Raw genomic sequence first — 15,877 nt, forward strand, 5'->3', positions numbered from 1 at the left:
GATTGCCCGCTTAGAGAGAGAGAGAAATTTTAGAAGGATATCGATTGCCCGCTTAGAGAGAGAGAGAAATTTTAGAAGGATATCGATTGCCCGCTTAGAGAGAGAGAGAAATTTTAGAAGGATATCGATTGCCCGCTTAGAGAGAGAAAATCTAGAAGAGAGCGATTGGAGAGGAACAGGTCCGAAGAGAGAATTCAGTGACGCGTTTACCGTCGGATCAGTCTTTAGAGAGAGAAAATCTAGAGTGATAGTGATCCTGTATTTTAGAGAGAGAAAATTTCGAGAGGAGACAGCCCGGGGTGACAGATTCAGACATATTAATAGTAGAGAGATAAAATATAGTGATATGTTCAGAATCTAGAGAGAGAATATCAGGATATAACTACGTTGTTATCATAAAAAAAACTATTTTCATTGGAGTTCTCAACTTTTGGCGACGGAAGGGAGCAGAGACCTCTCTATAAAAAACGCCACTTTCTCTCGCTTGATCCATTTTTCGAGCTCCTTGCCTTAAGGTTAGGGTTTTGAACATTTTTTATTTTCAGATTCTGTTAAGAATATGGTTTTTTTAAATAATGTTTTTGATTTAGCAGCAATTGATTCTATTTCTTTTCGTTTGGCTAATTTATATGAGAATATTCACGGTTTGGGGTTCATATTTCTGGGATTTTGGGCGTCTTCTGGGGTGGTTTTTAATGTTTATCGTGTGATTTGCATAAGGGTATCATAATTTGTTAGATTGTAGCTAAATAAGATCAAAGTTTAGGGTTTTGTTTTGTTTTTGTTTCCTTTCAGAAAGGTAGCTGGAGAGAAGTTAATCGTTCTTGTACTTTATGAGATCAAAATTGGTGATTTTAGGGTCTGTTACCCTTTCTCAGAATAGCTGCAGAAGAACATCACATTATTAGGGTTTTGATTGTTTCTCAGATCAGAAGCAGGAGGAGAAATACAAGGTATACGTCTCATTTTAAGGGACACCAAATTTTCTTGCGTTTTAGAAGATTAGAGTGCTATCTTACTTGAAGAATTCAAACCTCTCTTTTCAATAGAAAGGAGATCTTTCTACTGTGAAACTAAAGAAAAGAATTTGTGGTAATTTTCCTCACTTTTTTGTTTTGTTTTGTTCTAAAAAGAAGCAGCAATGGAAGAAGTTGATCACTTGGATTTTGAGAGGAAGACAGCTGAATTCGATGTCGATGCCATGAAGATTGTGTGGGCTGGTTCTCAACATGCCTTTGACGTGAATGATAGGATGGCCCGTCTTGTTGCGAGTGATCCGGTTAGTGCTCTTGCCCATTTTTCTTCCCTGCAATTTCTTCTTTAACTGCATTTGAACATTATGTTTTCTCTCTTATTTTCTGCAATTTATGCTTAATTTTTTTCTTTTGTATTTTTTTTGTTGCATTGATTACTTGGTCTTGTAAATTGTGCAATCTTTTAAATTTCAATGTTTTGCCATGCTTTCGAAAATTGGATCGCCCAGCGCCCGCCTAGGCGGATATCCCTGCGTGCCCACCTGAGCCCGCATAGTCTGCGCCAATGCGGCTCCTTGAGCCCTCCTTAGGGCTCCTTGAGGGTATGCGCGCCCACCTGAGCCCGCATAGTCTGTGCCAATGCGGCTCCTTGAGCCCTCCTTAGGACTCCTTGAGGGTATTTTTGTATTATTGGGTCATTTTGTTAATACTAAAGGGTTAAAGTTATGTTAGAGGCTATTTAAGAGAGAGAAAACCCAATTTTTTTTTTTGTTAGAGGCTATTGTAGAGAGCGAAAACCCAAAAAAATATATTTTGTTAGAGGCTATTGTAGAGAGAAAAAACCCAAAAAAAATATTTTGTTAGAGGCTATTTTAGAGAGAAAAAACCCAAAAAAAATATTTTCGCCTTAGGTTCTAGGCGGTCTAACCCCCGACCGCCTAGGTGCTGCCTACCGCTTTTTGAAATACTGGTTCGTGCTTAGTCTTTGTAATTTCTGGTGTATTTTCTTTTATTTTATTGTTGTACACATTTGGTATTTCATTGTTTGGTATGCATTTGGCAACTTGAGTCGAAAAGTTGGGTTTTTTTGTCAAAATCCAATAAAATTTGGATTGAATTTCAGCCAGCTAATGAAAAGAAAATTACAATTCAGGAAATTTGATTGATGCTAGCTTTTTTTTTGTTTTTCCAATGGTTGATTGGTTTCTTCTGCAAAATCCAGAATTCGGAAAAGATTTGGACTGGGCTTCAGCCTAAAAGGGTAAATGTTTGGAATATATTGTACCGATGAACTGGATTTTCAATAAAACAGGCCAAATAGTGGTTCATTGGCAAAGCAACCTTTTCAGATGTATCTTTTCCATTTTCCAGCTAGAGAATTGAGGTGTCGATGGTTGGTTGGCCCATTTTGTCATTCCAGCCCAAAGTTCCCTGAATCTGGAGCAAGATCTTAACTTCTGTTTCTTTATTGTATTTTATTTTTTATTACTGAGTTATTTAACTGTGCTTGGATTTCTCTGTGGTGAAATTAGTAAATTTGTATTTTTATTCATAATAAGCAATGGTTAATTTGCTAAAATTTGTTGCTTTTCACGGGGCTGAAGGTGTCTGGATTCTGTCATATAAACCAATTTGATTTTTGCATTTTCTTTCTTTTTTGGTATTCTAGCTGTAGGATTTGAACACGACACAGTTTTGAAATCATCAACGCCAAACTAATCAAGACAAATTCTGCTAAAGTTTTGCTAAAACCACACTTTTCGAGCATATTCTTTTGTATAATTAGTAAATGTATTTATTTTTTAAAAGGATTTGAGTTTCAAGTCACAATTTTGTGTTTGTTCCATTTAGACATTAAACTGGTGTTGATAGTTTGTGTTGCCATTAAAATTGTTTTTGTCCAAGGCATGCTTTCATTCTTTGGTTGAGTAGTCACTTGATGACTTAAATTTTCAATATGTCATCTGCGTATACTCATTATAGATAGAAGACATTTCATTATGGGAACATTTGTTTCGACAGGAAGCTCTCTCTGGAGAGTTGGTTGTAGGAGAGAGCTTTCTGTCAAATAGAAAGCACTTCCATAACTAAATAGGTATGAAAGTCCTATCCCCCAAATTGGTGCAAAATTACATAGCGGTGCTGTTTTGGGTGCATTCTATGAAAGTGTTTTCCCATGAAACAAACATGGGAGGTGAAACTGTTAGTTTCATAGAAAGAATTCTCTGGGACAGAGCTTCCATCAGGACAAATGTGGCTAGAAGCCGTGCATTTTCTTTAAATATTTTTCATCAGAAAATGATTGATGTAAATATTTTCCCCTTTATTTGAGTAATTGTCATGCATCTCTTATTTTCAGAGCTACAATGTGTGAGCATCTCATGTCTTGAATTTACCAAAAACAAATTTAGTTGGTTTTCAAGTTTGTAAATGTGTTTGTTAGTCTATGTAGCATTTATGTGACCTCAACTATTTTGATCGGCTTGCTTGTGTCTCATCTAGCCATTTTCTTTATGATTAGGCCTTCCGCAAGGATGAGAGACCTATGTTGGGAAGGAAAGACTTGTTCAAGAACACCCTAAGAAAAGCAGCCCATGCATGGAAGCGTATTGTTGAACTCCGTCTTTCTGGTATGCCAGAATTCTTAAATTAAGCGTCTTGGTGTTGGTACGCCAAAAAAGTAAATGAATTTTAGACTGAAAATTTTGTTTTATGATGCTCTTAAACATCTGTGTGTTGAATACATACAATAGCAGTGCTCTGCATAATCGTATGGACAGTTAAACTGTTACTATAGGAGTAACAGTTCAAGTTTCTTGTGGCTTATTATAACATTTCTTTGTTCTGTGTGAAGCTAATCTACTGACCAATTGTGTAGCAAACAGGAGGCAATTAGAGAAGCTTGGGGTTTATGGATCTCCTGCATGAATTGTTCTTGATTTTTATACAATCTGGCTTCTTCCAGCTCATTTAATGCATTAGGAAATCAGATTCTCTGGTGTCTAGAAGGCTATTGTTTATATTGGCAAGGTTTTTCTCTTTTGAATTCCTCTGACAAAAATATCAATTTTATCTTGACAGAAGAAGAGGCTTCTAGAGTCAGGTTTTTTGTGGACGAACCTGCTTATACAGATCTTCATTGGGTGAGTACATTAATATACTAGCTGTCCTTCGTCCTTGGTGCTCAACCGGTATACCTGTTTTGAAACACCAAGTGGAAAGATAATTAATTTGTGTGTAGCAAATTAATGTAAAAAATTCGTACAGTTTGTTATCCCAAGAATGGAAACACTCTCAAAATCAAGTTACATTCATAGTGTAAAAAATAAATAATTTTTCTCAAAGAAATACTATCACTGAATTCAATGCCAAAGAGGATTCAAGATGATATACAATAAGAGCAAAGAAACAACAATCAACCTCCTAGATATGTGTCCAGTCACTATGGAACAACACCCAACTTCTGAGTCACTCAGAAGATATGGTTCACAAACATATTTTGATGGTAGAGTATTAAGCTTCTCTTTTTAGTTTGTCCACTTCTTAACTTTTGTGTGTGTGGATGGGTGCATGCATGCCTCAATATTCTTCTAAGAGTCCTTGTTTAAAGTACACTGGACTGCATATTACTGCTATTTTTGTGTTAGTTTTTATTTTTAATGCAATTCATCATTCTGTAGGGAATGTTTATACCAGCAATAAAAGGGCAAGGCACTGAAGAGCAACAGAAAAAGTGGTTGTCTCTGGCTTATAGGATGCAAATCATTGGTTGTTATGCACAAACTGAACTTGGACATGGATCAAATGTTCAGGGACTCGAAACAACAGCAACATATGATCCAAAAACGGAGGAATTTCTTATCCATAGTCCTACCTTAACTTCAAGCAAAGTGAGTTATGGATTACCCTGGTGGGTTTTTTCCTCAAGATTGTTTATGTTCTGCTTCTTCGTCATATTTCTGGAAATTTACATTAGGTCTAATCACATGTATGCCAAGTGAGAGCCGCTTCTGTAATATTGTATAAGAACTAGTGCATATTAATATGGAAATTCTTCTGTTTCCTTTTTTTTTCCTTTTTTTTCTTTTTTTTCTTCCTCCCCTTTTTCTGGGTATAGTGGTGGCCTGGTGGCTTAGGAAAGGTTTCAACCCATGCAGTCGTCTACGCTCGTCTCATCACTGATGGTCAAGATCATGGTATTCATGGTAATGTTACTGCTTTGCTTTCGTTATTTTATATCAAAGGAGGCATGTGAAATCTTTTACATTTTAGATTCAGAGACTTAAAACTGAAGCTTTTCTAATGTTACAAGCTCACCTCTTACTTCCAGGTTTCATAGTTCAATTGAGGAGTTTAGAAGATCATTCACCTCTACCTGGTATAACTGTTGGTGATATTGGAATGAAATTTGGAAATGGTGCATACAATACTATGGATAATGGTGTTCTACGGTTTGATCATGTGCGCATACCAAGGAACCAAATGCTGATGAGGTACCTTTAAATTTCCTGCTTACATATTCATTGGAAACTAAGATGTATGTATATCTATACAGGTACGAGGAGCGATGATATGATTTGGCATTTTCTAAAATCCATGACATGAATATGTACAAGTGTATCTTGTCCGACTGAGTGATAAATATATATTACAGAATTCATGAGGCATAAATATATGCATTGTGCCATATAGATACTAATATATGTTGCGTATCCTGGTACTAAAGACATTAGGCATATACAAGTATCCGGGTATCACAGATAGCAAACATTTTCCTTTTTCTTTTCTTCCATGATGATGGGGTCTGGATCTTATGAACCAACCTCCATTATTATCATTCTCATTGGTTTTTCCCTAGTAAACTTGTTTCCAGAAAGCATGGAAATTAGTCAGTTTGCCATATGCTTATGCCCAGTTAGCTTTGATTTCCTTATAGTATCATGTCAATTTACAATATCATGGGAGGGATGGTTTTTGTTAAAAAATCATACTTATCAAACCTTTCCTGTTTGTCATTTATCAAGGCCACCCTGTTCGACATTTTTGTCTCTTTTTAGAGGCTCTATGGTCATGTTCTAAATGTTGGTGCACCTCAATTTCATTTTGAGCGGGAATGGACGTCCTATGGGAGTTTTCTAAATATGATGGAGACCCGACCTTTTTGGTTGGTGTCTAGCTTGTGGTTAACAATGATGAAATGTTGGTCGCCTGGGCACCTAGGCGGCCTGGCCGATAATCCACCTAGGTGTAGCCTAGGTGTGATGTCTCTCTCTCTCTCTCACACACACCCACACACACACACACACACACACACACACATATACACACAAAGACACACATAGACCCATATGCTATCTCTTTACATGTAAGAAGAAGAAAAGGAAGATGACGTGAAGTAGTCAATGCGAGGTCCTGCCTCCTCCTTTTTGAACATTGGTGGTGAATTGTTTCTATGAACCATTACTAATTGAGGAGCTTCTGTTCGGGGGTCTTGGGAGATATAATGGACTTACTTCGGGGGTAATAATCCGTATGACCTATACTGAAGGATACAAATTCCAATGTGAATTGAGGGTAACTGGTATCTCTTATTTTTTATTATTAAAGTATGGGGATGGCAACACAGATCTTCCCATGCAGTAATCCATCCTAAACCTGCTCTTGCACAAATATGTTCGACTTTGGAATTCTATTGGGGTCTGGTCCTGGAGTGCGTGTTAAGCCAACCAAGATTGGGCCTGTGAAATTTTTGGATAGTTTAGAGTACTCCAATTCCTATTTAGTTGCAAATAAGAAATACTAAAACCAACATAACTGGAGGTTTCATAAGCTGAGAGATACTTAGGTGTCACTTCATGTAAACATCAGGTTCCACTGCTGCTAGGTTTCATGGTTCCAATCTTACTTTTTTATGGTATATGGATTTCTAGCTCTTATTAAGCTCCTTTTATGTTAGCCCTGAAAACTCTCTCTGAAATGAAAGAAACAATCTATAACTATCTTGTCAGTTAAATACTAATAAGAATTTATGGGTGCTACAATCTGCTGAAAGTTTGTTCGTTACTGCAGGCTCTCACAGGTCACAAGAGATGGGAAATATATGCAATCTGAAGTTCCCAAGCAGCTTGTTTATGGTACAATGGTTTTCGTACGCCAAACCATTGTCGCTGATGCCTCAAATTATTTATCACGAGCAGTTTGTATTGCTGTGAGATATAGTGCAGTTCGACGTCAATTTGGATCACATGCTGGAGGTCCTGAGACCCAGGTATAGATTTACTTTTTCCTCTATGAATTCTTCTGGTCAATTTTAATACATACAAGTTTTGTAACATTAGTTCCCAAAGGTAATATTTGAAGCCTAATAACTTCCTACTAATAATCATTTATCCTCCCCCACCCCCACCCCCGCCCCAAAAAAAAAATGAAAAGAAAATTCTAGTACTGTTCAAGAGGAATACACATTAATATGAAGAAAGCTTTCCCGGTTAGTTTTGGTATCGTAGGGAGTGATACTTTCATTCTCCATTCATAAAGTAGTGTAGTAATTTTGGTTATTTATCTTAGAAATGATGATGATGATCATCCAACACTTCTCCTAACTATTTGGATTTCCTACATGATTCCTGTTCCACCATGCTGCTCTATCAAGGGCCATACCCCCAATCAGACTACAGGGAATGCTTCTATAATGTTGGATTAGAATACATGATAGGCATGTGGCAAATGTTTTTTGCTGGCTGCCAAACTAACACAACCTCCTCCTTTCTCATCCGCGCTTGGGACAGGCAATGGCGGAGTTGGTTGTTTAGCTTAAAAATCCATTTCCAAAAAATGTTGGATTTCATGGACATTGAGTTCTCCTCGGTTTTATTTTGGGTGAAGCATTCAGCAATTGGCTGCTTTGAACCATTGATGGTTCTAGTTTATGAGATAGTAGTCTGTTTTATCACTGTTTCCAATATTCAAAAGTTTCAACCGATATCTATTCATTTCTTTGATTTTTTCTTCTATACATGCTATGATCTTTCAATTAGAATTTCTCTGAGGTAAATTCACTTCTTTGCTGCAGGTGCTGGATTACAGAACTCAGCAAAGCAGGCTTTTTCCATTATTGGCATCTGCATATGCTTTTAGGTTCGTGGGTGAGTGGCTAAAATGGCTGTATACGGATGTAACACAAAGATTACAGGCCAATGATTTCTCAACGTTGGCTGAGGCACATGCTTGCACTGCTGGTTTGAAATCGTTGACAACCACAGTAACCGCTGTATGTACACAACCTTGCTTGATTATCTGGGTTCTAAGCTGCCAATGCTGTTCTTTTAGTATATTCTGGTAACAATTGCCTCAATGTAGTTTGAAGATACTTGAGATAATCTGAAGATTGATTCACTTTGTCATCATGTTGCACATCAATTCTGTTATTTTAGTTGTACAACCTTCAGGTGCATTTTTATCTCATCAAATGCTAGCCATGCATACATGGATATTTTACAATGATAGTGTACTTTCCCTGGCTTATATAAATTATTCAAGTATCTGTCTTTTTCTCTGGCATTAAGTTTGATATATGCTTTGTTTCTCATCTATTAATCTTGTTCTACAGGATGGCATTGAAGAATGTAGGAAGCTATGTGGTGGGCATGGTTATTTATGCAGCAGCGGGCTTCCAGAGTTATTTGCTGTCTATGTTCCTTCTTGTACATATGAAGGAGATAATACTGTACTGTTTTTACAGGTTAGGCTACCTGAAAGTTCTTTTTGTGTTGCTTTTGATGTGGGTTTCATTTATTTCACTACTGTACCTTTGCACTCAAAGCATGCATTCGAGATAATTACTGCTCTTTCTCTGGTATGAAATAACGACCAAACTCCTAATCATCAACCAACAAGATTCATACTCAAGGCTGAGAATCCATTGTTTCACTCCAAACTGCTCATCAATTTTCTCTTCCAGAAATGATTTGGTATTCATCCAATTTTGAACATGTTAATTCAGTTATCTTTTTAATACTTGTTACAATGAGTGTCTCTCGCTGTCACCTTAATCTATATCTATTATCTTCATAAGTCGAACCTGGACTCTGCCCGAGTTACTCAGGTTCGACGGGGTGCTAAGCCCTAAATCCCCCAAACTCAAATGATTTTAAACCTGAAATAAATCAGTTATGTTCGAATTTTAATTAGTTTTCAATGTATTTATCATATTTTGTATTTCTTATGGTTTTATCGATTTTCATCATTTTCCTGAGAAAATGATCTTTAACCAAATTTCCAGTTTTTCTTTGAAAACTTTTTTTTTTTCATCTATTGTATACCTTTTTTGTTGTTGAACTTTTTTTCCTGCTTTTCACTGATTTTCCAGGATATTTTCTAATTTATTTGGGTGTTGTTGCCCTTTGGGTAGCTTGGCACAGACTCGACCAGGTCAGGACCGAGTTCTGTGGCCAACTCAATTTTTGAAACACTGGTTGAATCTTTGTAAATTCAACTTATGAAATACCCTTTGGCGTAATGAAGCCCCTTTCTGGGGCCCCTCAGGTGAAAAAGAAAAAATATATTGGCCCAGGGATTTATTTATGGGTGCGGTTTGTATACAGCCTAGGCTCCAAACAATCAATTTAGAGCCTACCTTCAAATAGTGTTGAGAAATGTGGTTTCAATATTGGAAATCTTTGTGATAGCCTTAAAATATATTTTTATTTTGTTTATAAAGTTGAAAGCTTCAAAAATAGTGTAGATCGACAGATCTATGAAAACTTGAAAATCTTGAAAATTGGCAGTCCAAAAATGCATTACAGAATACACTTTCTAGACCTGGAAATCCATTTTTTTCTAATGTCCATACTTCTTGATGTCGGGAAGATATTTTGGCATCAAAACAACCTATTCTAGCAAAATTTTTGAGGTAGGCTCAAATTTAATTGTTTAGAGCCTCGGCTCTATATAAACTTTTCCCTTTATTTATTGACTTCAATAGGACTTGTTTCTGAAATTATTCTTAGCAACTGGTCATTTTCTGATAGTTGTGTTTCACTTGTAGGTTGCAAGATTCCTCATGAAGACCATTTCTCAACTAACATCTGGTATAAAGCCTGTTGGAACTGCTGCATACATGGGGCGGCTTGAGCAATTAATGAAATCTACTTGCGATGCTTGTAGCGGTATATCCCCATCTGTGGTTCAGACTCTACAAAGTTAAAAACTGAAGACACAGGAAAAAAAAGATAATAATATATGAATTGGTGCCTCGAATGCCTGGTTAAATACTGCTGCTTCTCCTGAAACCTAAAATTTTGAAATATTTCCTGGATATATTATTTTTCTGAAAATTCACTTTTGCCCTGCAATTGTTGAGGATATTGAAGAACTTTTTGCAAAAATATAGGACCTCATTATTTTTGAATTTGACCGGTCTTGTGAATGTTTCAAATGCCAAAGTCTGGGGTAATGCATACTCATGGAGATGTCCAAGCCCTTTTAATTTTCCAAAAGAAGAGTTTGTAAATGTTTAGGAAATTACTCAAAAATATCCCTTTAATTGTTGGATAATTCCAAATTACCTAAATCTCCATTTATTTATGCCCATGCCCATTTCTTCCACTTTTCTATTAATACCGATTTTGCCCTTGCTATGGATGTGCTAGATTCATAGCGCATAACAATTCCACAGATCTAACAGATCGGTGGGGCAAAAAATGATTAAAAAGGGGCCATGGACCTATTATTTCCGTGACGGTTGTGGCGTCACAGACCAAATACATCCATCTGTGGTTCTTTGTGGCACCATAGAGCTACGGACCTATTGTACCCGTGGCAGTGTTCGCAAAACCGGCCAATCTAACTGCTAACCGCCCGGTTAGATTGGAACCGGCCAACCAGTAGTTTAAACTTTAAATAAAATACTACTTAAAAATTTATATCAGATATATTAGAATGATTTACTGGTTAGCTTTGACGATTAAGTTTTACCTCAATCACGGTTTGAATCCCGCCGCCAGCGGCGTTTTTTTTTAAGCTTCATTTCGTTGGACTTCAAAAAAATACATGCCCGTTGGAATCGAATTAGAAGAGGTCCTTTAATATTAGGGGCACTAACCAATAGCCATTTACTACTAGGTTGAGAAAAAGATGGGCCTATATTACATAATTTTTTCTTCATTTTCTTTAAAAAAAATGAGTTAGTTAAGTTGATTTTTTTAAGACTGTTTTAATATTCTTTATATTATGGTAATGATTAAAAATTGTCTTGGTCATTAATACTCGATTTTATGTTTTCTCATCTTTTCAAATTTTTTAAAAATACCCCTAGGCACAAATCAATTCGATAAAATCCATATTTTTTATTAATTTTCAACTTCATTCGAGTGTTTTTTTTTTTAATCATTTTTTATATGCTTTTCATATTCTAGTACCATTTTTTTTGTACAATTTTTTTTTTTTTAATATTTTTTTTGACCGTCCGGGACTTGCCCTGTTAGAGCGGTTGAATCGGTTGATTTACCGGTTATACCGGTTCGATTTTGGGAACATTGATCCATGGCACCACAAAAGTGCTATTTTGTCTGGTGCTTTGTAGCGCCACAAGCTCCATGGACCTATTGTATCTGTTGCCCTTTGTCGTGCCAAAGCACCATAGATGTATATCTAATCAATATGGATGTATTAGAGCCATGTGGCATGTAGATATAGAGTCTGTAATGGTGCAATGTGGTCATTAGTAAAAAAAAAAATTGGGGAAAACGGGTAGGTGTGTAAAAAAAAAGGGGAGATTTTGGTATATTGGTAACCTCCAAAATTTGAGGGATATTTCTGGTAATTTCTCTAATGATATAATGAACTGTATCTAAAATATATTAAAGCCTGTATGTCTAAAATTGTGATTAAATTTAGCTATTAGTTACTAGCCAAAATCCGATGCACAATATTTCTGTTTATCAGTATAAGTTATTTGACAAAAAACAAATAATTACTTGTCAGATCCAAATAATTTGGCACAAAATGCATCATAAACTCTATTGTAAGAATATCTTTAATTTGGAAATACCTTTTTTATTTTTTTTTAAAAAAATACTTTTTATTTGGTTTTGGGACCATATATTCATAATAGGACTTGATGCACCAGAATTCTGTGTACTATTTCCTACGAATTAATGAAAAAAATAAGCATCCTATTTCCTATGAATTTCATGGTTTTAATTCAGCTGAGGACTGGTTGAAGCCATCTGTTGTATTGGGAGCATTTGAAGCAAGATCTGCAAGGATGGCTGCTACTTGTGCGCAGCAAATCAGTACTTCACCCAGTCCAGAAGATGGTAAATTTTCTTGAGCAATCTAAGTCATATATGAATCTCTCTCTTTCTCTCTGTATGTATTTGTGTGTGTCCACATGTAATCTCTCTCTCTCTCTCTCTCTCTCTCCCCACACACTCCCCCCTCTCTTTCCTTTCCTCCTCCTTTGTGTACCTGTTCGTGTGTTTGTTTCATGTTGCATGTTGCATTTGCTGAAAAACAGGAAATTGAATCTTGAAGCATATCAATGTTTACTTGTAATTTTGTCTATACTTTTCGCAAATTTGTGCTAATTTAAATACACACACACACATATATTTTTCAGGTTTTACTGAACTCTCAAGTGCATTAGCAGAGGCGGCGGTAGCCCATTGCCAGTTAATAGTTGTTTCCAAGTAAGTCCTTGTGCCAAATGTATCAACTCTATTTATATTTTTCACTAAATTGTATCTCCCACTTTGGCATCTTAGATAGCAATTTATTAGTGAATGTCATTGTGAGGTATGTTTGAAATGAAAATGTGTCTGAGAAACTAATAATGTATCTTCAAATGAGATTCCTAGATATTTATTTTTAAGTAATTTCTTGGGAGATTATCAAAATTTTTCCTTTTCTCTGGATAATTTCAAGAGCAACTAAATAAGAAAAATATGAGAGTCAAAAGCTTAAAAAAATTAAGGGAAATTTATCCTAATTACCCATAAGAGATGAACAATATAACATTTTACTCATAATTTTTATTTAATTTTAAAATGCCATAGAAATCCACATGATAAAAAATTGGAATACTTGCAAATCGGTAAAATGTTGAGTAGTCCATCTCTTTTGGGTATTTTGATAAAAATTCCCAAAAAAACTTTTTACTCATAAATTTTATTTAATTTTAAAATGCCCATAGAAATCCACATGATAAAAAATTGGAATACTTGCAAATCGGTAAAATGTTGAGTCCATCTCTTACGGGTATTTTGATAAAATTCCCAAAAATAAAAAATTTCAACTAGAGGGAAGGAGATAGTTTCAGTCTCTGTATATATCGTGTTCCAAATTTTAGACGAGTTTCTACAAATTTACTGGTTTATAAACTGTAATTTGTCTGAAATGTATTATGCAATTTTCTTTGAACTTATATTTAAGCATACTTTTGGTTGTTAAAAAGTTGAAGAAAGAAGGAAATTTCTTAAGATATTAAGATCAATATCCTTTTATTGGGAAAGAAAAAACTTTTTGTACCTTTTTAAGATCGTAAAAGAAGGGTCTATCTCAAAATAACTTCTGCTCTTTGGGCTTAAACATTGAGTCTTTGTATAGGTTCATTGACAAATTACAGCAAGACATACCAGGAGCGGGAGTAAAGCATCAACTCAACAACCTCTGCTTTGTTTATGCTCTCTCTCTCCTCCACAAGCATTCAGGCGACTTTCTCTCGACTGGTTGCATCACCCCTAAGCAAGCCATGCTTGCGAATGAGCAGCTCAGGTCTCTGTATGCCCAGGTCAGTTTATACATCCCTTCTGTTAGAACTTGTGGTTCTTATGCTTTTACTTGTGTCTAATGGATATCATGTCTGATCTTTTTGCGCCAAACACATTATATCAATTACCCAATGGTTTGAAATTATAGGGAGGTTGCATGATTCACAGTGATGCTCTTGTTTATTTTCTTTCATTTTGTGAAAAATGATTTTTTGGGGGTTGGAGGGAGAAGGGGTGAGAGACAGTAGAAGGGGTGGGGGTGAGGTGTGGCCATGACTCAAGTTTATTCCTGTTTCTTTTTCTTGCATGGTGAATTAGCAACCGTGAGAGAGACAGAGTGTCGTTATTCAAACTTACCATCATCATGATCTTTTTTTCTCAGCTCCGCCCAAATGCATTAGCATTAGTTGATGCCTTCAACTATACCGACCATTTCTTAAACTCCGCCCTCGGCCTCTATGATGGCAATGTTTATCCAACATTATACGAGCAGGCTTGGAGAGACCCTCTCAACGAGTCTGTCGTGCCTGAAGGCTACGTGGAGTATATCCGCCCTCTTCTGAAGCAACAACTGAGGATTTCAAGACTTTGAAGCTCCTTAAAAGTCCTACGCTAGCCCTCTTCTGAAGCAACAACTAAGGATTTCAAGACTTTGAAGATCCTTAATTTCAAAGTCTTACAACAATGACATTATCTATTTTTTTATACTTGGTGTTATGAATAATGGTCCTTAGATTGGTATACTGAAGATTAGTAAGGGAACTGTTCAGGGAATAATAAAGGAACGCTTTGTGGGTCTGTTGGTCTTCACCTAGGAAGAGATATCTCAAGAGAGAGAGAGAGAGATTATGTTGTGTATTATGATAGAAGGTTAAGACCGTTAAGTTAATTGTTAATGACCATAATTGCTGGTTATTGAGAATAAAATTTTTTCTAAGGACAATTGTTTGTGAGCAAATCAGTGGGTTAATGTAGCACGAAGTGTTTTCCATGTTTTGTTTGTCATCTCTCTCTCTGGGACAGGTCCGGGTCCAAATATTAGACTTGAGTACTATTTGGGTCCAGATCTATGTGGAACTAATCGGGATTTGACCCGAATGGTATTATTATTTACATAATGTTTAATATATAACATTTTAATATATATATATATAGTCATCTAAAAAAATTAGAAAAGAAAAAAGCTTTTTAAGACCTCAATCTTAAGCTTTTTGTCAAAATGGACGGTTTATGTTAATTGGGTTAAAACAGTACTTTCGAAATTGTGTTTTTAAAATTTTCTTTTTTGTGATTGTTCATTATAATGAAAAGAGTATTAGAATGAAAAGAGTGCAAATTTTAAAATTTGAGTCAATCAGAAGGCCCGAACATGATTTTTGAAGGTTGTTGCATTATATTACTATATAACAGTTGCATGAAATCATTGTTATATATATACAATTCTAGCAATTTTTTTTTTGTGATTGTTCACCTATTTTTGATGTACACGTTTTAAATTTCAAGTGATTTGAATTCGTAGAAAAAAAAGTTAAATTTCAAACACTACCAGACAACCGTGATCGTCAGATCGGTTCAGATTTAATTTGGACCGTTGGGCTATTTTTTCCTGTAAGCTAGTGGCTCATCCTAGCAACTTCTTATATATAATTTTTTCTATGAGCTAGTGGGCTCATCTCAGCATCTTCTTATATATAATTTTTCTTGTGAGCTAGTGGGCTCACCCTAGCATCTTCTTTTATATATATATATATCATATATATAATTTTTCCTATGAGCTAGTGGGCTCACCTTAGCATCTTCCTTTATATAATTTTTATTATGAGCTAGTGAGCTCACCCATGCATCTTTATATATATATATATATATATATATATATATATATATATATATATATATATAAAATGATCTGAAATTTTACTAGGTGTACTTACCTGAGTGAGATGCATATGAATAAAATATAAAACAAATAATTTGAATGATAAAAATTACGTAAAATATCTCTATAAAGTTTCAAGAGTAATTTCATCATTTTATTTTGATAGTTATTTTTTTAATATTTTATTTTGATGCAACTTGATCACATGTTTATGTCTCAAATTTTAAATAAATTTGATTAATATAATAATTATAAAA

General features: G+C 35.3%; 1 protein-coding gene across 8 annotated transcripts; it reads left to right on the forward strand.

Moving 5' to 3' along the window:
* Positions 1 to 106: 106 nt before the first annotated feature.
* LOC18428210 (peroxisomal acyl-coenzyme A oxidase 1) lies at positions 107 to 14,687 on the forward strand. 8 transcript variants are annotated; one of them, XM_011622871.3, is made up of 16 exons: positions 107 to 515; positions 796 to 953; positions 1,134 to 1,279; positions 3,496 to 3,604; positions 4,056 to 4,117; positions 4,655 to 4,864; positions 5,092 to 5,179; positions 5,305 to 5,467; positions 7,044 to 7,242; positions 8,047 to 8,244; positions 8,584 to 8,715; positions 10,021 to 10,141; positions 12,182 to 12,292; positions 12,595 to 12,664; positions 13,581 to 13,764; positions 14,127 to 14,687. In XM_011622871.3, exons 3-16 carry the CDS (start codon positions 1,142 to 1,144, stop codon positions 14,334 to 14,336), a joined length of 1,995 nt encoding a protein of 664 aa, XP_011621173.1. In that variant the 5' UTR covers positions 107 to 515; positions 796 to 953; positions 1,134 to 1,141; the 3' UTR covers positions 14,337 to 14,687. The 8 variants fall into 8 exon arrangements, with proteins under 8 accessions (XP_011621173.1, XP_006837312.1, XP_088712360.1 ...); XM_006837249.4 differs by having other exon boundaries at positions 1,140 to 1,279; XM_088856234.1 differs by having other exon boundaries at positions 859 to 953.
* The last annotated feature ends 1,190 nt before the right edge of the window (positions 14,688 to 15,877 follow it).

Source organism: Amborella trichopoda, chromosome 13, assembly GCF_054954075.1.
Source record: "Amborella trichopoda isolate Santa Cruz 75 chromosome 13, AtrichopodaSantaCruz75HAP2 v2.0, whole genome shotgun sequence".
NCBI lineage: Eukaryota > Viridiplantae > Streptophyta > Magnoliopsida > Amborellales > Amborellaceae > Amborella > Amborella trichopoda.

Coding starts and splice junctions, on each gene's coding strand:
- LOC18428210 (XM_011622871.3), top strand. CDS start 1,142: ATGGAAGAAGTTGATCACTTGGATTTTGAGAGGAAGACAGCTGAATTC. Junction 1,280..3,495: donor GTCTTGTTGCGAGTGATCCG/GTTAGTGCTCTT, acceptor CTTTATGATTAG/GCCTTCCGCAAGGATGAGAG. Junction 3,605..4,055: donor TGTTGAACTCCGTCTTTCTG/GTATGCCAGAAT, acceptor TTATCTTGACAG/AAGAAGAGGCTTCTAGAGTC.